Source organism: Bolinopsis microptera, chromosome 1 (genome assembly GCF_026151205.1).
Source record: "Bolinopsis microptera isolate Bmic1 chromosome 1, MBARI_Bmic_1.0, whole genome shotgun sequence".
Lineage (NCBI taxonomy): Eukaryota > Metazoa > Ctenophora > Tentaculata > Lobata > Bolinopsidae > Bolinopsis > Bolinopsis microptera.
In genome coordinates, this window is record NC_087072.1 from 25,225,495 (window position 1) to 25,249,890 (window position 24,396).

At 36.1% G+C, this 24,396-nt stretch overlaps 6 protein-coding genes across 8 annotated transcripts; all 6 read right to left on the reverse strand.

Moving 5' to 3' along the window:
* Positions 1 to 128: 128 nt before the first annotated feature.
* On the reverse strand, positions 129 to 4,019 carry LOC134814588 (checkpoint protein HUS1-like). Its single transcript, XM_063822718.1, has 5 exons — positions 3,793 to 4,019; positions 3,350 to 3,542; positions 3,033 to 3,175; positions 2,761 to 2,904; positions 129 to 608 (listed from the first exon to the last, which is right to left on the reverse strand). The coding sequence occupies exons 1-5, from the start codon at positions 3,961 to 3,963 to the stop codon at positions 420 to 422; spliced, it is 840 nt and encodes a 279-aa protein (XP_063678788.1). The 5' UTR covers positions 3,964 to 4,019; the 3' UTR covers positions 129 to 419.
* Positions 4,020 to 5,706: 1,687 nt separating this feature from the next.
* LOC134819181 (uncharacterized) lies at positions 5,707 to 9,169 on the reverse strand. The gene is made up of 3 exons (XM_063828975.1): positions 9,049 to 9,169; positions 6,240 to 8,838; positions 5,707 to 6,152 (listed from the first exon to the last, which is right to left on the reverse strand). Exons 1-2 carry the CDS (start codon positions 9,080 to 9,082, stop codon positions 6,899 to 6,901), a joined length of 1,974 nt encoding a protein of 657 aa, XP_063685045.1. The 5' UTR covers positions 9,083 to 9,169; the 3' UTR covers positions 5,707 to 6,152; positions 6,240 to 6,898.
* A 4,975-nt stretch (positions 9,170 to 14,144) lies between these two features.
* Positions 14,145 to 15,316, reverse strand: LOC134819249 (ribose-5-phosphate isomerase-like). Its single transcript, XM_063829076.1, has 2 exons — positions 15,031 to 15,316; positions 14,145 to 14,877 (listed from the first exon to the last, which is right to left on the reverse strand). The coding sequence occupies exons 1-2, from the start codon at positions 15,304 to 15,306 to the stop codon at positions 14,347 to 14,349; spliced, it is 807 nt and encodes a 268-aa protein (XP_063685146.1). The 5' UTR covers positions 15,307 to 15,316; the 3' UTR covers positions 14,145 to 14,346.
* Positions 15,317 to 15,541: 225 nt separating this feature from the next.
* LOC134812509 (bridging integrator 3 homolog) lies at positions 15,542 to 18,574 on the reverse strand. The gene is made up of 5 exons (XM_063819981.1): positions 18,351 to 18,574; positions 17,329 to 17,436; positions 16,995 to 17,108; positions 16,700 to 16,825; positions 15,542 to 16,524 (listed from the first exon to the last, which is right to left on the reverse strand). The coding sequence occupies exons 1-5, from the start codon at positions 18,492 to 18,494 to the stop codon at positions 16,252 to 16,254; spliced, it is 765 nt and encodes a 254-aa protein (XP_063676051.1). The 5' UTR covers positions 18,495 to 18,574; the 3' UTR covers positions 15,542 to 16,251.
* Positions 18,575 to 18,936: 362 nt separating this feature from the next.
* Positions 18,937 to 20,873, reverse strand: LOC134816748 (uncharacterized). Of its 3 annotated transcripts, none has more exons than XM_063825742.1 (5): positions 20,630 to 20,873; positions 20,193 to 20,380; positions 20,012 to 20,081; positions 19,738 to 19,835; positions 18,937 to 19,500 (listed from the first exon to the last, which is right to left on the reverse strand). In XM_063825742.1, exons 1-5 carry the CDS (start codon positions 20,781 to 20,783, stop codon positions 19,021 to 19,023), a joined length of 990 nt encoding a protein of 329 aa, XP_063681812.1. In that variant the 5' UTR covers positions 20,784 to 20,873; the 3' UTR covers positions 18,937 to 19,020. The 3 variants fall into 3 exon arrangements, with proteins under 3 accessions (XP_063681812.1, XP_063681820.1, XP_063681826.1); XM_063825750.1 differs by having other exon boundaries at positions 20,193 to 20,375; positions 20,630 to 20,704; XM_063825756.1 differs by having other exon boundaries at positions 20,193 to 20,375; positions 20,626 to 20,704.
* A 43-nt stretch (positions 20,874 to 20,916) lies between these two features.
* LOC134816741 (serine/threonine-protein kinase TBK1-like) lies at positions 20,917 to 23,894 on the reverse strand. The gene is made up of 5 exons (XM_063825730.1): positions 23,665 to 23,894; positions 23,387 to 23,518; positions 23,047 to 23,142; positions 22,707 to 22,808; positions 20,917 to 22,591 (listed from the first exon to the last, which is right to left on the reverse strand). Exons 1-5 carry the CDS (start codon positions 23,870 to 23,872, stop codon positions 21,528 to 21,530), a joined length of 1,602 nt encoding a protein of 533 aa, XP_063681800.1. The 5' UTR covers positions 23,873 to 23,894; the 3' UTR covers positions 20,917 to 21,527.
* Positions 23,895 to 24,396: the final 502 nt, after the last annotated feature.

Here is a 24,396-nt window from a genome sequence, read left to right on the forward strand (position 1 = left end):
CTTAGCGAATATATTTTATTGCTTCTTAACGCAATTTTCGTTGAATAAGAAAAAGGACTCCTTTATTACTAAGGACTGCCACCAACAAACGATGCGAATAATAAGCAGGAAGAAAAGAAAAAATCACAAAATGGCGAATTGGGTAGAGACTATAAACGAATCACGAAAGTTTACTTGAAAAAAAGAAGAATAAAACTAGCTGTTTTCTTGAACAAGTTTGAAATAGAAAATATGCAATAAATTAGAATTAAATAAAATGTCATGTTAAAATGTGTACAAACAAACAGTTACGCTCCAAAAACAAAGCTTTCACCAAACTTTGTCCGTTTATTAATTTACTATCCGCACATTGTGGCAGTTCTGTAAAATACGCATCATGGCATTAGGTAATCATCACTTGAATTCCGATACACAATGCATCAGCTAGTGTCGATGCTAGGGAGGTAATATTGTAACTGAACGTCGTCCTGTAGTAAGAAGAGCTGGAGAGCTCGGTTGTGTACGATGTTACAGATAGCTTTGCTCGCTCCCATTCCCTGACTTTGAACGAACAGGAGGAGCTTCTTTATGTCCACTGTTACTTCCGCGCTTGCACGTGACGTGTCCACCTGCGTTGGGACAGGGGTTACGTATTAGTATATGGGCGATTTCACGTAAAGTAAATTACACTTAGCACAAAAATTTGGCCTTATTCTGACTCTCAAGCATTACACAAACATAACAGAATCATGATAAATTGCATGAAACATCTCCTATGTACTCCACACACAGCTATATTAAGATTTTTACTCCAACTGCTATGGCTTTTGAGTGAGGCACGTTTGAAAATGTAAAGTAAATTACAGGGCACAAATTGACATTCCTGACCAACGTGTATTGAAATCTCATTTCGTGCCCAGGTGTGAGAGTAAACATTTAAATATTTTTCATGCACACTGGCAAATGTCTTGCCTGTACTGGAAAGGGTTTGTTTTGGTAAATGGTTAATAGCTGTGTTCTGTAGAAGCCTTTGTTCCTTGTAAAGTAAGTTACTCTTTGGTGTCAAGTAGTTTACACTGTTACACAATCCTTTGATTTTAACTGTTTAAAGCTGCCCCTTTGTCTTTAATTCGTTTGCTAAGTGTATGAACTATGTAATATATGATTAATAATGATATATCAGTTTATCATAAGCCAATTAAGGGGGCCGGGGGGGCCTTCATCAAAATTTTCTCGAAATTGACTTTATAGTTGTTTCTAATAGAGGGGAGTGATATCTATCAGATGCGTTTGGTCCCATGGAAAAATATTGTTCCTAGACGAAATTATGATCGGTCAAATGTCAGCGCTTATGTGTAATTGTATTGCGCGAGCGATTTTCAATTTTTGAAAATCTTGGACCTCAAAAAATCGTCAAAAAACGAGGTCCAAGATTTCCAAAATCGAATAAAATATGTTTAAAGGCCTATCTCAAAATTCTGTCTGGCTCATCTCTTTTAAATTATCTCTAGAACATATCCTGAAAGTTTCAAGGTGATTGCTCAAAAAATGTAGGAGAAGATAGATTTTTAGACTCGATTTTCAGGACACGTGATTGAAAATCGCTTGCGCAATACAATTACACATAAGTGCTGACCTTTGACCGACAATAATTTCGGCTAGGAATAATATTTTTCCATGGGACCAAAAGCATCTGATAGATATCACTCCCTTCTATCAGAAACAACTAAAAAGTCAATTTCGAGGGAATTTTGATGAAGACCCCCCGGCCCCCTTAATTGGTTGATTGATCCACTGATTGGGTCCACAGTTAGCCCAGTTATACAGAGTAGGTAGGTGGGCGTAAATGTACGAATGTTTCCCAGCTCAAAAATTTGTGTTCAAGCAGGCCACTGGATTTTCTGTAAAGTAAAGTATTATTTTCGAAAAGTTAATTTTTAACCATTTTTAACCATTTTTATAGATTTCTTTAATGAAATTCTGACCAGAACCAATCTATTATCACTTTTAAATAACTTTTATTCTGTTTGACAATCGTTACTTGTTGTGTTTTACTACTATTACTGAATAAAAAGCATATGTGTAAATTACTTGACACGTAAATTACTTGACATGTAACTTACTTGACGCTGGTATTGACATGATCTGATATCTATGGATCTAAATAAACAAGTACATTATGTCTTGACATCAGAGTTAGCTTGTTTTAGCAAGATTTCAGCAAGAAATAACAAGAAATGTGGCCAGCAGAAAACTTTTTTGTTTTTTATGTATAGTAATTTACACTAAAAACAGGAGAAAGTAGAATAGCATTGCTCCGAATCTGCTTCAATTTTGAGTCCCAAATATTGCATACAGCTTCAGTGAAGTGGTATGCACCTTTACGGATCAAGAATTAATGAATATTACAACAATCTCTTTTTAGTAAACAGCTTTTATTATAGAGTAGTTTTGGCCTGTAAAACATGACAATTTATGGGTATTTTGAAAACGCGATAACACAGAAACGAAGTGAGATATTTATAAGCGGTTTTTTGTGTCTTACAGTTTATGATCTTCTCTTTCAGACTCCAATCAAAGCTAGTTTCATAACTGAAATTTATATTTTCCCCTCCTTGTTCATGTTTCATGAAATTGCCCATATAATATAATGAATGAATCACGAGCTGCGATCTTAGAAATTTAAACTATGGTAAGATCACCAGTCGACTGAAGTCGGTAATTAGAATCGGTCACGAGATAGGCAGCTTTAAGGGGAGAGAAAACAGTGCAGATAAAAACCTCAGAGTCAAGTTGGGGAATATCCAGATCAGTGAAGTAGGTTTTGGTGGTGACGAGTTCTGTCTTTACAGAAAGTGTTAACTCTCCGGTCCATGCTCCCCGTACTGTCACGTGATTACTCAGATTCTTGATCCGTTCCAGTACCTAAACATGTGAGAAACGTCAGAGAAGAAAATCTTAACTTGAGGTGATACTGAAAGGAAATGAGCAGAGAAAGCCGGAGTTTCTACCCACCAAAAACAGAAAGAGAGGTCCACTAGCCTTGCACTTACATTTCTGAGTCTTTTTAGAGGAGGAAGGTAGAAAGATATGTCAAACTCGGGCATACCAGGTTCCTCGTACTCGGCCCAGTGTGTTAGAGGTATCAAGTGTACTGGCACGTCGTGTGTTACTAACCTCTGTATTCCTGAACCACCTGCCCAGATGGCTCATTAGAGATTTAGAGGTATGCTATGATATCATCTGCTTTCTACTCATATTCTTTTGTTGGAATTAACAATCTCTTTCACCGACAAACTCTGTTCCTTTTATAGTTTTATTAATTGTACTAAAAATGATTAACTAGAAAGTATTGAAACAAAAGAGTTACCAGGGCTAGGAAGCGCTATTTCAACACTCAGACAAGCAGACTGTTTCTTAGCTAACTTGATTTTAACAGAGGAAGCGTTCATAGTGTTACACAGAGACTTGGAGAGGTTCTCGGGGCTGACACTCATCAGGATGGCACCCTTATCATCTTTACCCTCTATACGGTACTCGTCGAAGAAGCTACTCTGTGTTACCTAAAATTAGAGTGGGGATTTGGTTTCGTTAAATTATTATATACACAACATTATTGAGCAAAACAACAAGTTGTATCCGAAACTTGCCAAAAATAAGAAAATATAACTAAAATATTCTCTAGAATCACTACCGTCTGCACAAAAAGTCGACTGAATTAAAGGAACTTTTAAACTTTTTTAAGGTGCAGCAAGAAAATAAGAACTTATAGAACATTATATTCTTTAAATCAGAATTATCAAGAACACCCACCTCACACCAAATAGTAGTTCCACCGCAAACAAGCCTGTCATTCAGAATAAAATACATCTTATCCTCAGTCAGCTTCAAACAACATGTCTTACAGAACTTAGACACTGCGCTGATAATGTTCTGTAGCTGAGTTATAGATTGAACATCGAACAGCTTCGCTTTGAATCGCATCTTTAGCTGAGATGGACTTTACTCTTGATCATGTTGCATACATTACTGGTAGTTTGTAACTTGTTTTAAATTTCGGTTTTTTGATATTCTTTAAATCAATCATGATAATATTATATAAGACAGCCTGCAGCCATGATTTGAGACCGTTCTTTCAGCCATTTTAATTTTTCGTTCTATTCGCCATATATTTGAACAATGTCTGATCATTCAATTTTAACCAATAATTTGCGAAAATATGTAGGTACCAACAGTTTTATTGCTAGTTAGAAATGAAAATAGTTTTTGAACTAGAAAATGATAACATAAAAATGGGCTTAAATACTCTGTATAAAATAATATCTATATTATTTGGTCCCTTACTTTTTGTATTGTTTATCAATGATATTCCTCTTGGCCTTTCGGATAATACTGATATTGTTTTGTATGCCGATGATACAAAAATCTGGCGTAAAATACATTCATCTTCTGATAATACTAATTTACAAATGGATATAGACTATCTCTCTGACTGGGCACTAAGAAACAAAATGCGATTCCATCCAGCAAAATGTAAAGTGCTTATTGTTTCAGGAAAACCATCTTTATCTCCTCCATTCGCATACAATCTTGATGGCTCTCCTCTTGTGTATGTAGAGTTAGAAAAAGATCTTGGAGTCGATGTTACTCCTAAGCTAAGTTGGAATAGTCAGTGCGACAGAATTTATACTAAGGCCTGCCAACAACTTGGTATGGTCAGAAGAGATGGCCATATTGTCATTGATCAGAAACGTCGCCGGGCGCTTTACCTCTCCCTGGTTCGTAGCCAATTCGAAAATTGTTCCATAATCTGGCGCCCTTGTAATAAATCACTTAGTGATAAATTAGAAAGTCTCCAAAAGAGAGCTATTAAATGGATTCTGTCTGAAGAGGGCCGCAGTTATCCACCTGAGCAATATGTCAAAAAGTGCAAGCTTGTCGACATTCTCCCTTTGTCTCAAAAGTTTGACTTGAATGATCTTATTTTTTTCCACAAAGTTCTTAACAATTTAATTCCTGTATCACTGCCTCACTATCTCTCTTTATATCAGGGCACTTCTCGACTAAGACGTTGCCACCTCGACAGTCTGTCTATTGTGTCATCAATTTTACCTAAGTTAAGTCAGAATTCACACACCACATGTACCTCAAATAGCCCACTGGCAAAATCATTTTTCTACAGAACCCATATACTGTGGAATGGACTCCCTTTACAGGTAAGACAGATTGTGTCTACTAGTCTTTTCAAAGCTGAGGTCACTAAGCATCTATGGAAATGTTTATTGGATAGTGAAACAACAGTCTAGCCTAGTCTCTTTGCTCCCCATATTATTATTATTTTTGTTTTATTAATTTTTTTATCTACCTTCCTATACTTTCAACATCATATCACACTTCACCCGCACACCTTCTCACACATTAATGACCATTTCAGACCTGTATCTAATGTATCTGGAATTTGACGTATTGAAATACAAATTTTGACTCTATATCCACAGTTATTCACCATGGATTTGTTTGTTATTAAATAGTTTTTCATAAATTTTTGGATTTAGATTAATTCGATGTAATGGGTCCAAGTTACTGCGGACATAGTTCACTATGTGTTTACCGTGTTTGGGTGCCCATCATATTTTACAGATGGGGGCGATATTTTGAACGATTCTATTTTATATTCATCTATTGCTGTACTCTGTAAAATTTGAAAAGTATTTAATTAAAAAAAAATAAGATAATATTAGATAGAATCAACATTCAATAACAATATAATAGCACACTAAAAATATAAAAATAGTTAACCTTTAAGAAACACACTCAAGGGTAGGTTTATGGAGCCTAGGTTTTAAAATTTAAAACTGATTGCATAAATTCATAATAATTGTGAATTTATTAAAAGATGTTTTAATGCTGGTATGGAGAGTTTTTAAAATCTAAAACAGTAATGAAAATAATTTACAGGTTTAAAAGTTTAAATGTGAATTAGACTTCTAAGCTTGCATAACAAATGTTACAAAAAGAATAAATAAAACATAATATTGACAATGCAGTAAATTAAAATAAATCAGTCACTAAATGTCAAGTTAACAGGACCTCGTACCGTACCTGCAGCCTCAGGAATTTTACATTTTTAAGAGTGGGATTTGTTTGAAAGTTTCCATAGAATTGAAGATTTGCTCCAATCCAGAGAGAGACATATTTTGGTTGAGACCATTTTGCGGTACATATGTGAAAAGTTAAAGCTGTAACAAGGCTCTGGGCACTTGAATAACACAAATTGGTTATAACATCAGTCATCATATATCATGCGTTTTACCACTCGAATAATTAATAAAGGTTACAGGTAATTACAGCTGAAGTAAAACTTAACAATGTTGAAGTAATACTTTAAGGACAGCTAAGGTGTCAGTTACCTGATATCAAAGGTAACTAAAAGCACAGTAAAATGAATTTCGCTTATCTTAGCAAAGGTCTTGGTTTTAACTAGAAGGTCTAAGCAAGCAAACAGATCTCTTCCAAAAAGCCACAGCTTCCTTTGTGGAAAAGTCGTCAACATTACAGTAGTGAACCAAGCCAGTCTTAAAAAGTTCTCGCAGAAAATTGTCAACTTTACTAAAGATAGGTGCCTCTTGGACCATTGGTCCAACAAATATATCACAATATACTCTGGCTCTACTAACGAGGAGGTAAAATTCTGAGAGAAAGTCTTCAAATGATTTATATTCGATAGAAAGATGCGTTATGCAGAGAGGCCATTCAGCAGAGGGAACATTACTAACATGACCCTCTCGGTGAGCCCGCTTATCATCCATAATACATGATATATTTCTAGTATGAATATCAAACTCTTCGCAATACGTACCGAATGTAAACTGAATTAAATCATCAGAAAAAGTAGCAAGCTTTTTCTTTGGGTGATATGCTAACAACAAATCTTGAGCTCACGAACACCACCTTTTAGGACATAAATCGTTGGTTTAATGCCATGTATATTATGCCCACACGAGTTTCCTAAAACATAATCAGATTTCAACAAACCTGCACAAATTTTTTGTCTTAAAAAATACAAAAGTTGAAAAATTTCTACAGTGTTTCTAAGATTTTTTGACAAGTGAACCAAAGAACCTTTAAAGTGATTCATCAGAAGATGAAAGATTGTGCTGCGATGAGGTTCAAATCTCTCTGGCATAGCTGGAGGAGGATGAGTGGGGCCCATATGCCTGAGAACATCAAATGGTATGATTGTGTTGTTAAAGTACTGAGTTATGTCGAAACTTAACCATGTTATAAGTTTGTCGACAACTTCATCAGTCCTATTTCTTCTCTTCAGGATAGCCAGAAATTCTTCGATACATTCTTTCGTCTGTTCCTTGACAGTGTAACAGAAACATAACTGAGCATCATCAACCAACAGATGATAGAGATATTTACACACTCGCACTTTCAGCAAATCACTGTATAGTTTTATTTCTTGAAAGCACTTTTCGGTTGTAGAATATAGTAAGGTAACTTCATATTCTCCGTCACGAGCGTTTTCGAAGAGACAATTTCTAATCCTTGCAAACGTAAGTTTCCAATTACGTTTGACAACAGCAGGGTCAGGTGAAAAACTATTCACCTCAGGAACCTCTTCCTTACGAGTTAAGTGAATGCTTTTATATCTTATCCCTGCATTTTTGCACACCATCTCGTATTGGTTTAGAGCACTCTGTCCAAAGATAATAACCACCACCGGCTTCCCACCACCAGCCACCAGCTTTGCAAGCTCGATCATCTTTCCTTGTAGCAGCACTGACTTGCCGGATCCAGGAGCGCCTGTTATACATAAGTAATTCTGCTTGCATTTAAAGATGTCTGATTGTTCTTGTGTCAGACATTCAATTCCAAGATATTTCTTAAATAATGGGGAGCTTCCCTTGATTTCTCTGTTGAATGGGCCTTTTGGTTGTCTAGTGATGGCCGCAGTCTTTAACTTGTGGTCGATTTCCAGAATGCAAGAGGCTAAGCTTTCTCCACCAACGTTCTTATTGTTTGTACACCAAAGACCAATCAATATAGGAATAATTTTCTGTATGTTCTTAAACTTTTCAATCATATCTTTCCCTCGTTCACTAATTGCGGCAACTTTGCGACTAAATAACATTCTTGTCCAAAAATCATCAAAATGCTCGAAATCTTCTTTGAATAGTAAATTACATTGAGTTTCATGATCATCTATTTGTCGAAACTTTTTGAATTGAGTTACATTTTTCCAAGAAAGTCTGTTAAAAACACTTAATGAGAATACCGTGGGAGGGTTTTCCAATCCAAGATAGTCGAAAACACCCTTAATAAGTCTGACTGTGCGATTTCTTTGAACAAGAGATTCCTTGTAACGATCATAAAACATTTTCTCGGGATTTCTACTATTTATATCTGGTGACTTGACCTCGAAGACGGCAATATATTGTCCACCGATTACGATAAAGTCGCATTCACCCTCTTCTTCCTGAGGTTTTTTCTTACACCCATCACTGCTATGACTAGAAACAAATAGGTCAAACTGTTCATGAGTGTATTTAAACCCGTTCAAAACAAAAACATCTTCCAACGTCTCAAGATGCCTGAATAACTCAACTTCAGCTTCAAATTCATCGATTCGCTGTTTTTCCGTCTTCTCCTTTTTACTGAGATCGTCATCATCTCTGGAGAACTTGTCAATGAAGCTCGGGTTATAAGGGGCTGGAGGAAGTGTGTACGCTCGCTTTATCCCAAATCCATCTCTAGAGGTTTCAAATATAACTTCTCCGTGTTTAAATGTTAGTCCTATCTCGTTTCTAAGTAGGTCATATCCAGCCTGCATTATCTTTTCATGAGGTGTGTCTGAAAATGATCCAGGTCAAGATATGATACTAGTTATCTACTGAATAGTTGGGAATTGGGAAAGTAAAACACAAACTTCAAAGTGAAGGATTTCAACGTAATGGGGAAATAAAACCTATTTCGATGCATTACAGTGCTTTAATCTTGATACTACAGGAAGCTGTCTGCGAACAATTTGCGAAAAGAGTTTTTACAGTATTGAAAGCTTACAGAGGAAACGTTTTCTCCATCTTCCGTCACTCATATCTGCAGGGGGCTGCTGCTCCAAACCGGCAGAACCACTCGCAAAATCCTCATAACTAAAATCAGGGAGCTGGGATGTAGTGGCACTGTCACTATCGCTTTCGACGACATCTGGAAAAAATTAACATTTAAACAATCATTTTCAATCAATGATTGATTTGGACACGAAGGGAAACACACAAATTTGGCTTGGAAACTTCGTTTAATACATCGCTAGAGCCTACAAAAAAGAAATAAATTAGTCAGATAAAATCAATCATAATACTCAGTCAAAGAAATTCAAAAATTGATAAAAAGGTCATTCAGATTAGAGAATCTCATGAAAGTCGATCAGAAATTGGAATACGATAAAATTGTTTCACTGTCCGCGTGGTAGCTAAAATTTATAAAGAAAAGTTACGCAAAATTTTCAATCAATGAATTTCTGTTTCATTTATTAGCTTTTCACGCGATTGTATAATCATGTACGACAACCAACTATTTCATCCGTAACTTGAAGACAGCAACATATAATGTACAATTTGAATTCGAAATCATTGAATAACACCGTTTCATAAGATATGGGAAATTATTATCCTTCATATCCCAGCCTCATACCATCAAATGCATATTTCAAGCCAGAACTCTCGTTAGATTTGCCACTTGGGGAGGGTGATGCTTGGGTCGATCCTGCCTAAAAATTACCATCATCTCTATTAAATACACACACTTCGTCGCTTGGATACAAGCATGAATTGATAATTTATTCCTGAATGTTTTTTACTGGTATGAAGTTGCAAGATATTACTCGAACCACTACTAGTTGTAATTTGAAACTTTTAGCCACGAACTTTTACCATACCTGAATAACAGATTCACCCTCATCAAGTAGTAAAGTTTCAACATCTCTCTCCTCTCTGATAACTCCCCCAAATCCAGGATTACATTCAGAACTCTCATTAGTTGAGGGATTTGTCTCAGCCATTTTTGTAATTCGTTCTATTGACCATCTATATGGACAATGTCTGATCATTCAATTTTAACCAATAATTTGCGAACTAACAGTTTTATTACTAGTTAGAAATGAAAATATTTTTTGAACTAGAAAATTATAATTATTGAACTAGAAAATGATAATTTTTGAACTAAAAAATAATAAAGTAATAATTAGAGCTTATTATATACTTTTTATAAAATAAATAATCAGGTTATAAATACTCTTTATAAATACTCTTTATAAATACTCTTTATAAATACTTTTTATAAATACTCTTTATAAATACTCTTTATAAATACTCTTTATAAATACTCTTTATAAATACTCTTTATAAATACTCTTTATAAATACTCTTTATAAAATAATCTTAAATAGAATCAACAAAAATATAATAGTCAACTAAAAATAATAAAATATTTAGCTTTTAAGAAACACATTCAAGGGTAGGTTTATGATTGCATAATAATTGTGAATTTATTAAAAAAGTTTTAATGCTGGAGAGATTTTAAAATCTAAAATAATAATTCAAATAAATTACAGTTTTAAACTTGAAATAATTTATTTATGCACATAATTTAAAAATGCAAATAATAAATATTACATAAATAATAGATACTACAAAAATAATAAATAATACATATTTACTTATTTACAATGCAGTAAATTAAAATAAATCAGTCACTAATTGGCACGGTTAGCACCACCTGGAGCCTCAGGAGTTTTACATTTTTAAGAGTGGAGGTTTGTTCAAAAACATAAATTTGCTCTAAGGCTCTAAGGAGAGACTAAAAGTACAGTACAACGAATTCCGCTTATCTTAGCAAAGGTCTCGGTTTCAACTAGAAGGTCTCAGCAAGCAAACAGATCTATCACCTGTAACGTGTTATAACAGCGTGCAAATAATTGTCTGAGCAAGAGTTGTCAACATCAGAGTGGTGAACCAAGCCAGTCTGAAAAAGTTCTCGAAGAAAATTGTCAACTTTACTAAAGATAGGTGCCTCTTGGATCATTGGTCCAACAAATATATCACAATATACTCTGGCTCTACTAACGAGGAGGTAAAATTCTGAGAGAAAGTCTTCAAATGATTTACATTCGATAGAAAGAAGCGTTATGCAGAGAGGCCATTCAGCAGAGGGAACATTACTAACATGACCCTCTCGGTGAGCCGTATCATCCATCATAAGTCTCTCATCAGAACTACTTTTCTCTACATGAAACTCAAAGCAATACGTACCGAATGTAAACTGAATTAAATCATCAGACAAAGTAACAAGCTTTTTCTCTGGGTGACGTTGTTGCAGCAAATAAACATGGACATCACTTTTTAGGACATAAACCGTTGGCTTAAAGCCATGTATATTATGCCCACAAGAGTTTCTTAAAATATGATCAGATTTCACTAAACCTGCACAAATTTTCGAAACTTAGCCATGTTATAAGTTTGTTGACAATTTTATGATCAGGCCTATTTCTTCTCTTAAGGATAGCCAGAAATTCTTCAACACATTCGTTCGTTTGTTCCTTGATAGTGTAACAGAAAAATAACTGAGCATCATCAACCAATAGATGATGACAAAGGCACATTTGCAGCAAATCACAGTATTGTGTTAATTTTTGAATGCACTTTTCGGTTGTAGAATATAGTAAGGTAACTTCATAGACTTTGTCACGGGCGTTTTCGATGAAACATTTTATAAGCCACCCAAGCGTTATTTCCCAATTATGTTCGACAACTTCTTCAAGTCGTTTCTGTTGTGATCTAAAAATAAAACGCTCAGAAACATTTTATTTGCGAGTTAAGTGTATGCTTTTATATCTTATCCCTGCATTTTTGCAAACATTCTCGTATTGGTTTAGAGCACTCTGTCCAAAGATAATAACCACCACCGACTTCCCACCACCAGCCACCAGCTTTGCAAGCTCAATCATCTTTCCTTGTAGCAGCACTGACTTGCCGGATCCAGGAGCGCCAGTTATACATAAGTAATTCTGCTTGCATTTAAAGATGTCTGATTGTTCTTGTGTCAGACATTCAATTCCAAGATATTTCTTAAATAATGGGGAGCTTCCCTTGATTTCTCTGTTGAATGGGCCTTTTGGTTGTCTAGTGATGGTCGCAGTCTTTAACTTGTGGTCGATTTCCAGAATGCAAGAGGCTAGGCTTTGTCCACCAACGTTCTTATTGTTTGTACACCAAAGACCAATCAATATAGGAATAATTTTCTGTATGTCCTTAAACTTTTCAATCATATCTTTCCCTCTTTCACTAATTGTGGCAACTTTGCGACTGAATAACATTCTTGTCCAAAAATCATCAAAATGCTCGAAATCTTCTTTGAATAGCAAGTTACATTGAGCTTCATGATCATCTATTTGTCGATACTTTTTGAATTGAGCTACATTTTTCCAAGAAAGTCTGTTAAAAACACTGTATGAGAATACCGTGGGAGGGTTTTCCAATCCAAGGTAGTCAAAAACACCCTTAATAAGTCTGACTGTGCGATTTCTTTGAACAAGAGATTCCTTGTAACGATCATAAAACATTTTCTCAGGATTTCTACTATTCATATCTGGTGACTTGACCTCGAAGACGGCAATATATTGTCCACCGATTACGATAAAGTCACATTCACCCTCTTCTTCCTGAGGTTTTTTCTTACACCCATCAATGCTATGACTAGAAACAAATAGGTCAAACTGTTCATGAGTGTATTTAAACCCGTTCAAAACAAAAACATCTTCCAACGTCTCAAGATGCCTGAATAGCTCAACTTCAGCTTCAAATTCATCAATTCGCTGTTTTTCCGTCTTCTCCTTTTTACTGAGATCGTCATCATCTCTGGAGAACTTGTCAATGAAGCTCGGGTTATAAGGGGCTGGAGGAAGTGTGTACGCTCGCTTTATCCCAAATCCATCTCTAGAGGTTTCAAATATAACTTCTCCGTGTTTAAATGTTAGTCCTATCTCGTTTCTAAGTAGGTCATATCCAGCCTGCATTATCTTTTCGTGAGGTGTGCCTGAAAATGATCCAGGTCAAGATATGATACTAGTTATCTACTGAATAGTTGGGAATTGGGAAAGTAAAAAACAAACTTCAAAGTGAAGGATTTCAACGTAATGGGGAAATAAAACCTATTTCGATGCATTACAGTGCTTTAATCTTGATACTACAGGAAGCTGTCTGCGAACAATTTGCGAAAAGAGTTTTTCCAGTATTGAAAACTTACAGAGGAAACGTTTTTTCCATCTTCTGTCACTCATATTTACAAGGGGCTGTTGCTCCAAACCGGCAGAACCACTCGCAAAATCCTCATAACTAAAATCAGGGAGCTGGGATGTTGTGGCACTGTCACTATCGCTTCCGACGACATCTGGAAAAAATTAACATTAAAACAATCATTTTCAATCAATGAATTCCTGTTTCATTTATTAGCTTTTCACGCGATTGTATAATCATGTACGACAACCAACTATTTCATCCGTAACTTGAGGACAGCAACATAGAATGTACAATTTGAATTCGAAATCATTGAATAACACCGTTTCATATAAGATATGGGAAATTATTATCCTTCATATCCCAGCCTCATACCATCAAATGCATATTTCAAGCCAGAACTCTCGTTAGATTTGCCACTTGGGGAGGGTAATGCTTGTGTCGATCCTGCCTAAAAATTACCATCATCTCTATTAAATACACACACTTCGTCGCTTGGATACAAGCATGAATTGAGCATTGATCCCTAAATGTTTTTTACTGGTATGAAGTTGCAAGATATTACTCGAACCACTACTAGTTGTAATTTCAAACTTTAAGCCACGAACTTTTACCATACCTGATTAACAGATTCACCCTCATCAAGTAGTAAAGTTTCAACATCTCTCTCCTCTCTTATAACTCCCCCAAATCCAGGATTACATCCAGAACTCTCATTAGTTGAGGGATTTGTCTCAGCCATTTTTGTAATTCGTTCTATTAACCATCTATGTGGACAATGTCTGATCATTCAATTTTACCGAATCACTAGCGGAATTATGCAGGTACCAAGAGGCAGCAGTTTAACAGAAATGAAAAACCTTTTTTGAACAAGAAAATATGTACTTAGATTTTTTACCGTTTAAAATTTATACACAAATACAAGGGACATAAAGTAAACCGTGAAGCAGTCATACGTAACTAATACTCTTTATAAAATTAAATCTATAAAATAATCTTAAATAGAATCAACAAAAATATAATGATGGTCAACTAAAAATATAAAACTATTAAACCTTTAAGAAATGAGCTAAAGAGCAGGTTTATGAAGCACAGAAACAGACCCATCCTCCATCCCAAAGTAAGCCACACTAGCATACCCAACAAATAAACCAGTCTCCACAATCCCTGGGGTCCTTGACAACTTGGTCTCTAAAACATCCCAATTGTGAGGCCCAGTGAACTTAGCGTCCACCACAAAGTTACTGTTATCTGTTACAACAGGACCTGCTTTGCTCTGTGCCATTCTCAGAACGGGGTCCAAACCAAAACTCCTCAGTTTGTTCATTACTGGAACGTATGCCATGGGAACTACTTCAATTGGTATCCCTTTCTTCCACTGGTCTCCCAATTCTTTAGATTTCTTGCGGTAGTCAGCGATCACCACCATTTTCTTGCCACACGCAGCTACAATCTTCTCCTGAAGCTGACAGCCGCCCCCTCCCTTTATGAGGGTGAGGGATGCATCACACTCATCTGCTCCGTCTATCACTATGTCAAGCTCTGGGGTCTGGGACAGGTCTGAGAGGTCCAGTCCGTTCTCTATTATCAACTGTCTTGCCTGAGATGGACAATTATTGTGTTAAGATTCCATATCAAATTAGAATTTGTAGGGACTAAGGTTAATTTTCATTGCAGTTCAGACTTCATTTGATCTGACGATTAGTTAGTAAAATATTCAAAGCCTCAACACTAAAGTATTCAATATCCATACCTGGAAACTAGTCGGCACACAGGTGACCTTGAACCCGGATTTGTTAACCAAGGCAGACAGATGTTTAACAGCGTACACCACCGTACTGCCACTACCCACTCCTAGTCTACATCCGTCATACACGTGCTCTTTAACAGCGCGCTCTGCTGCTGCGTCTTTAGCTTGTTCCACCATTGAGGTCATGGTTCTGAAGAGGATAGTTGTGTTCCGAGTGGAGGAGAGTTGTAGAGAGTTGAGGAGAGTTGTGCTGAGAGTGAGGGTTCGACTCAATATCATACAGCAGACATAACCTGGTGATGGGTTTTAATTGTGTGAATAGAAACATGTTTCTAACTGAAAAGATCTTATAACAATTGTTCACAATTGAATGATTATACCTTTCAATGAAGGTATAAAATTATTTTGTTTCCTGAATAAGTGGTATCATAAATTACAAGTGAACACTTCATATAAACACTTACAACTGTAACATTCAATAACATTTAGATAGCATACAATAAAGTAATATTAGTTAGTGTGTTTTTACAATTATTATCATTTTAATTCTAAACACAGTTAAACGTTTACTATTAATATTACAAAAACAAACTTGTATGATACACGTCACATACCCCTGATTTATTAGCTACCTAACGAAATACACGCACTTTAAAATCGGTATAAAACGGTAACAATTGATCTGAGGATCGTATCGAAACTTTGAAAAGGGGAAATCATCGTACACACTTATCTGGAAACGGATAAATGAGTAAAGCATATATTTTCAAAACACCGGTAGCTCAATCAAATGGCTCATCAACAAACTGGTAAGTTTATTTATCGGGAATAAGTTTTTATCAAATTATATGTAGAAATTCACAAATGTTCTAAATCGAATCGGCGAATACCGAAAAATAATAAACTTTAAAGTAGAGCCGATCATAAAAAGGATTTTATATGAAGCTTGGACTGTTTATACATTAGCTGATATATCAGAATTCAGTAACGAACAACTTATGCGAATATAAACGTATAGAAATTATGATATCGAAACACTAAACCGTCTACAAAATACAATTGAAGTCAAACGATCACGTTATTGCGGGTTACTGAATAGTTATATTATCAGATTCATCAGAATTAAGCTTTAAAGTTTAGCTCATGGCACTAGGAGGAGCGGGAGCCTTGCTTGTAAAGTTTAGCTCATGGCACTAGGAGGAGCGGGAGCCTTGCTTGTAAAGTTTAGCTCATGGCACTAGGAGGAGCGGGAGCCTTGCTAGACTTTCTAGACATCATCCTAGCCTTGAGATTGTTCTGGGGGCCAGTAACGATAGACAGAGATCTAAGTCTCTCCATATTAGCCGCAGTGGAGAGTGTCTCTGTGGACTCGACCTCGTGTATTGCAGGTTCCAGAGTCTTCCATACTCGCTTGTAGTAGGTTAGTTGGGCTAGCAGTAGGGACTCCAGGCATGGCTCAAAGAAATCGTACTTCCCTTTGCTGATGCAGCGGAGATCCTAGTGAAAGCGTTAGTACAAATTTATAACAATAACATTTAATAATATGAATATAGTAAATCTTTTATTTCATGACCGTTCATGATTCAGTCGTCGTTGCCAACTTAAATCTAAAAACTGCAGAGTATATCTGAATTACATATATTATAAAGAAAGAATCAACTCATGTACACACATTAAGTAAGTTATCGTGAGCTTTGGAATGCCTCTCTGTAGCCTCCTTGTGTATTTTAACTGCATTCTTATACTTCTCTATTGGTATCGGGTACTGGTTGTAGTACTTATCTACTTTCTTCTTCAGCTGAAAGTTTGTGGGGTTAAGTAGGCGACATTTGAACGGTTACACACAGACAATTTAGATCAAAAAGATTTTAGTAAACATGATATATTATTACTGCGTTGATATCTAATTGTGAATAAGTCTGAAGTAAGTCTAAGATAACTGAATATAAAATAAGAATACAACTTACATTATCAGCCTCGCTTTTGGCCTGGGCACGTTTCTTAGTTGCACCGTTCATGTTGTTGAAGAGTGAATGAAGTCTCTGCATTGAAGCCTGAGTAGTTAATCGAACATCGTCCAGCTGGGAGTACGGAACTTTAAGAATTAGGGCGGGATGAATCAAAGAATGTATAGTATTAGCCATTATTCATTGTACGATTACTAAGACTGAATTATGTAAATGTAGAGCACATGAAGATTAGTTTATGGCATAGATGCTATCACTAAAGATAGCAAAAAAGGGGGGAAGTTGAGATTCCAAAACAAGAATGAAATGATATAGAAATGTGTAGATAACGAACCATCTTGTGTCGTTGGGTGGTAATAAGATCGACACATCTTGTCAGAGCAGAGGGATCGAGCCCTATCTTAGATACTTGCTTCAAACAACTCGACATCTTGTTCTGGCCCTGGACGAACAATGAGGTAATTGCTAAATTGAACGAACATGTAAATTAATAAACTCTACCCATGATTAAAATTACGGTTTCACCCCAAAATATCGCCCACCATTACTTAACGCGTACCTTGCACAAGTTGAGCTGGCTAGTCTTAACGCGTACCTTGCACAAGTTGAACTGGCTAGTCTTAACGCGTACCTTGCACAAGTTGAGCTGGCTAGTCTTAACGCGTACCTTGCACAAGTTGAGCTGGCTAGTCTTAACGCGTACCTTGCACAAGTTGAACTGGCTAGTCTTAACGCGTACCTTGCACAAGTTGAGCTGGCTAGTCTTAACGCGTACCTTGCACAAGTTGAGCTGGCTAATCTTAACGCGTACCTTGCACAAGTTGAGCTGGCTAGTCTTAATGCGCACCTTGCACAAGTTGAGCTGGCTAGTCTTAACGCGTACCTTGCACAAGTTGAGCTGGCTAGTCTTAATGCGTACCTTGCACAAGTTGAGCTGGCTAGTCTTAACGCGTACCTTGCACAAGTTGAGCTGGCTAGTCTTAACGCGTACCTTGCACAAGTTGAGCTGGCTAGTCTTAACGCGTACCTTGCACAAGTTGAGCTGGCTAGTCTTAACGCGTACCTTGCACAAGTTGAGCTGGCTAGTCTTAACGCGTACCTTGCACAAGTTGAGCTGGCTAGTCTTAACACGTACCTTGCACAAGTTGAGCTGGCTAGTCTTAATGCGTACCTTGCACAAGTTGAGCTGGCTAGTCTTAACGCGTACCTTGCACAAGTTGAGCTGGCTAGTCTTAACGCGTACCTTGCACAAGTTGAGCTGGCTAGTCTTAACACGTACCTTGCACAAGTTGAGCTGGCTAGTCTTAACGCGTACCTTGCACAAGTTGAGTGTACCTTGCATTACTTAACGCGTACCTTGCACAAGTTGAGCTGGCTAGTCTTCCAAGACTTGATACCATTGCTTAGAGACTGGGTTCTCTTCTCAAGTTTCCTGTACTCCGCAAACAATCGTTCCTCCTCCGTCTGAGGCTGTTTCTTTCTACGAAACAGTGAGGCCATCTTATCTTAGTGAGTTAGGTAACTCACAGGGTGTGTGGTATCTACATTGTTATACCTGTATTGTAGGGGTCAGTTGTCATATTTGTGAGCGAAGAAATACGTAGAGTAGTAATTGTTATATTATGCTAATGGGAGAGAAATTATTTCAGATTAATGTAATATGTACAGTAGGTTTTTAGTTACCTAAATTCGAAACAGGAAATGATTTTTCAAAATAGCACATTTTTCCAAATACATATGTGTATTCATTAATAAAAGCAATTATAAATAAGACACAAAATAATTGACATTTGAAGAAATTTTGAATTAATTCTGAAAGTTAATTCAGAAAGTTAATGTAATATGTACAGTAGGTTTTTAGTTACCTAAATTCGAAACAGGAAATGATTTTTCAAAATAGCACATTTTTCCAAATACATATTATGTGTATTCATCAATAAAAGCAATTATAAATAGGACACAAAATAATTTAATTTCAGAATTAATTCAAAATTTCTTCAAATGTCAATTCGAAAGTCCAAGAAAGTCAATAAAAAGTCCAGAAACTAATTTTACAGTCCCTGCCACTACACACGATCTTGTTATCATAAGTCATCATATCAGTTATTGTTTCTGGATTATGAGCCTCCACAAGACCCAACAGTTTGTTCTTCTTGCAACTATAAAGTCTCAAACCACCATCCCACCCCGAAACAGCGTACAGTTTACCATCACCTCGAATACTGATGTGACTGGAACCCTTGCATTCCAATGGAACAGTGTGGGTTACCTCCGCGGAATATTTCTGATCCGTTCTTGCTGGATTTAAGGAGTTGACAATTGACTCCAGGGCGTTTTCATCTCCACTGACGGTGCTTTCTTCTTTAGAAGGTGTTCCTTCAGATACCATCCCCTCAGTTATAAGAGACGTTATCTTGATGGTAGAGTCTGGCGAGGAAGATATTATCTTGTTATCTATTACATCTAATGCTGTGACAATCTCATCGTGTACCTTCACCTCAAGAACCTGGATTAAATGGGATCTTACAAATTTGATGTATTGTTCTAAACAGCCGGCAAGCGAAGGTAAAAGCGTAAGATCTTTCACCTGAAATTTAAATATCTGGAGCACTTTGGAAGCTCACTAAAACAAACTTTGAAAACATGAACGTTATAAAGTGCGACAATTTAACAAGAATATTGTGGACCCTAAACAAAAACAACAATAAGAAGTCAATAAAACGTATAACAAAAGAATATGAACCTGTTTAGAAAGATGACGGGAGTCAAACAAAACAATTTGCCCACTCTCATATCCCAGATACACATAGTTTCCTCTGACAGCAACGCTCCAGCACATTCCTGAACAGGGTTAAAAGTCTCGTTATGTTTAACCGGTAATAAAGGAGCTGAGTATATTCTACAATTAGGGAGGGTTAGTTCAGAATTCTGTGCAATTTTGCTGTATAAAATGCGACAGCTATCATGTTACTGTTGGCAGTTTTAAATTACGATCTGTACTTATTACTTTATCTTACCTTTTTGGTTGTAGTCTGAAGGTTGAAAAGTATTGACAACATTCAATTTATCAGCAACAATACAAGAGATCTGAAAACAATCAAAGTTATGTTCAGCTACACACTTGCGAGATAATATCAGAGATACCAAATTATTTCTATCATAAAAACAAGAAAGATTATTCATGAGAACATTCCCAACCTTTGATTTCTCGTCCAGACCGACGAAGCAGTGCCGTTGATCATCAGACAAGGCGAACCTACAAAAGCCAGTACTGGCAACACTACTGGTTCTAACACACTGGCCCTCCTTCCACAGGGTCAGAGCTCCCTCTCTACCTTGGGACAGAATACCATCGTGTTGCTGGTTCTTCATACACATCACCTGGGCTGCATCCTCGTTATTCTTTAGTCAGGTTAACTGTGAGATTTGGATACTTTTCCGATAAAATCGACCAGGACTTCCGACTTAGCTTAACTTTTAGTATAAAATGGAACTTGCGGCCGTTGATCAGCAAACAGAATATGTTGTGTTCAATAAACAGTGTATATCATACATTCTACACACATGTTGCTTATTAAAGGAAATTAACTCGATCATTTAATGAAAACTGTACCAAAATTGTAAACAGTACCTACTTTTGTGAGCCTTCCAAGTAGCAGTGGGTCTCATTATTTCAGTGTCATATAGCTTTATGTTACCCTCTTCTGAGCCTGTTACTAAAGTTGTATCCTTTCTACATAACGAGGTAACCACACTCTCACCCCTGATAACATAGTCTGGCCTCATCATGCACTGGGTACAATAGTTATTGTCACAACCTCAATCTAAAGTTACTTTTGTTTAAAGAGCAACCAAATGTAATAACCATCATTATTTCTGGGCTAGTAATTGAGGGACAATTTAATATTGGCATTCACTATTCGCTACTAAGAGATCAATTGTATAGTTATATAGTATACTATCATATTTGCGAAGTAATATATTTCATTCAAGACACTGTATTGAGTACATAACTTACTTACTTGCCTATTTGAATAACAATAAGTTCTTACTCTATAGAAACAAAAGATGGGCATATTTTATCACAAAATTTACATGCAACTAACAACATTGAAAAAATACATCATCAATAATACCATACAAAGATGATGTTAAAAATAGAAAGCAGAAATGTATCATAATTGTTTATTTAAAATTACCCAGCCATTCTTCCTATAAAATTCCATACACAGTTTACATGTATTTCCGCATTCTTTCGCTTCCTGTACTTGGCATTAATCATATTTTCCCAATAAGACAACAATAAATCAGTTCAGTGAAAGAAGTAGAAATCAGAAGCAAAAGGTATTATAACTTTTAGACTGCTTCATAAAGAATCATAAAAATAAAATTCCGTAAGATAAAAATTCTGTTAAAAATCAAATTTGTACACTAAAAAGTACATTTAAACAGGGAAAAAATGCATGAACTGCAGAAAACACCAGCACAGAACAACTTTCCAGTTAACAGGGGGTTAGCCATGGTGCCCACTCATTAAATAGCAACAGTGTTCTTCATGATGCTATCAGTCTTCAATATAGCACATAATATAGCATCTGACAAGGCTTTAATGAGTCCAGTAGCCTGCTTCTTCCCATACACTGCTTTTCCATACTCCTTGAGCTTGCCTTGAAGGTCCTTCTCAATATTCCCGCACCTAGTCTGTAGAGAATCAAGCTCTACCGTACGCTTCACTTTCCCCATATCTTTATATATTTGCTCAATTTCCGAATACTGGGTGTAAATGTTGTTACTCACATTATCAGTTGGGTTAATATGATCTTTTTGTATTCTTTCAAAATCATCGTCATCCACCACAATAAGGGAAAGATGCTTCAGCATAACTATTACGAAATCGGGTTCCTGAACTTGAGCAACGATAATCCTTATTGATGAACACCGAGACTTAATGACATGGATATATTTGCCGTAAGGATCAGATGGCATAATTATCAATGGAGGTTTCCTCAACTTTACACTAATATCCTTGGTATAAGTGAATCTGACACGAACAGGAAACTTCAAAGCCAGACATAAGTGGTCAATTGACTTCATGGAGATGACACTTACAGCATCTGTACTGCAAATTTCATCCTTACTTAGTTCATACTGTCCAAACCCTTCATTTACATTGATCATGTAGCACAAGTCTCGTTTTCTCAATTCACCCACAGATTCAAAAAACGCGTCGGCACTTCTCTCTTCAAGAGGCTTGAAGCACTCAAGAATTACATTTAAATATTTTGCTTGCAGGCTCGGTGAAGCAGTTTTTCGGAGAGGTGATACTTCTCTAAAAGCATTTGAAAATGTTTTTTTGCCGTTTATATTTGATCCCATTATGGCATCGCTTTTTCTAACTTTGTGTAGATCTAAGATATCATCAGGTGTTGCTGCTGCAAATGCAGCACAATTGCAGGCTATGTACACCAGAGTACATCCTATGCTCCATAAGTCGATATTTGCACGGTATACATCCTTGTCTTTGCCCTTCCATTTTGGTCTGTTTTGTTCGTCAATGTAGCGACCAAGCATGTATGTATCCATATAGTCTATAGAACCTGGCATAAAGGAAAATTAATCACATCATTAAAACTCTACTACATTATTGAAGACTCAGCACTGCACTTTAGTATGTGGAGCGACTTCCACATAAATATTAAAAACGATACTTACCTACAATAGATTTCAACTGAGTTGCTGAGTTACCAGCTTCACTGTCATGATCAGTATACTGCTTGGCAGTCCCCATATCAGCAAGCTTGTAAGTAGTTGATCCTAAGGAGTGATTTTAACATGAATAATCAAATCTCCTTTCACAAGAAATGTATTACTAAATTAATTCAATTTAAGGTGAACATCTATTTTATTTGAAGATGATATTATGTAAATTACAAACTTATTAAAAGATACAACAATAAATATCTTTTACTGCTCCTACTATAAATTTATCATATAGGCTGAATCAAATTGATAAACAAGATTATCCAAATTCGCTATATTATGATGAAATTACCATCTTTGCTGCTGTAGCTTATCATAATATTATCAGGCTTGATGTCTCTGTGTGCAAATTTACAGTCTCTCAAATGTTTGTAGCCTGCTGTGATATCTGGAAGAATACAATATAAAAAGTGACATAGATGCTGCATTTATGGAAATGAGTAGGAAAATGAGTTTCATTATGTTTGCAAGCACTCAGGGTCAGGGTCTTTAAGTAAAACTCTTGTCCTCTCTTCAAAAGCTCAGTACCAGATACAAATTAATGAATTAGCTATTACGTATCTCTACACAGAATTTCACATTAAAATTAAGAGAGACACCCCTAAAATATCATTTCAAGTGTCTGGACTTACCAAGAAGTGCTTTGTGAAAATCATTTACTTTAACACCAAAAGCATTCTCAAGATTGTTTTTCATATAACACATGAGACTTTCTCCTTGACAGTACTCCAAAATCATGTACTGATTTTTGTCAGACTCAGCATCTGTAAAGTTATCATTTATTTTAACAGTGCTTGAAATTGCAACAAATTCTTGGGGTAATCATAAATTTTACATCAAGTTTGATACAGACTATGGTCAAAAAAAGTTTTCATCATTTAAAAATTACGAAGTTAGCTCACATACTTACGGTCTAAGACCTGAATTATATTAGGATGCTTAGGTAGTTTTTTCAAAATATCTATCTCTTTACGAAAGTGAGCTTTTCCTTGGCTGAACTTTTTCGGTTTTTTTATGGCAACTGATTCTCCTGTTCTTTTATCATATCCTTTGTATACTGTTGAGAATGATCCATCGCCTAATACCACAAGTGAATTTATATATTCACTTTTTTCCATGGGCTAAATGGAAGAATTTGTATTAGAATAATATGTAATAAAGAAGGATAGAACCATAAATTCAACTGATTTATATAGTAGAGGCTGTGACGGCAAAATTCAGATATAACATGTTGTTTCTCTACTGTACTGCTTCGAGGCAACACACTCATTAATGCACACCCAGAGGTGTGCCATGGTTACAATTATCCTGCAGTTAATTTACCAGAATGATATGGAAATCCATGATATTATTGAGGATTAAATTCATAATTCATTCATTAATAATAAATCAGGAGTATTCTTACCAAAAGACCTTAGAACTTTTAGGAGTACAATTAGGTACATGTGTAATGTAAAGAATTACAATTGTCTTATTCTATACTAATAATAATAATTGTGGTTAATACCAACTCACAATAAGACCAGTGGCGTAACGATGGCCCCCGCTGACCCACTGTGCAGGGGGGCGCCGTCTTAGGGGGGCGCCAAATCGTCGTTTGAATGTGGGACAATTTTGAAAACTTAACTAAAGTATTAGCAAA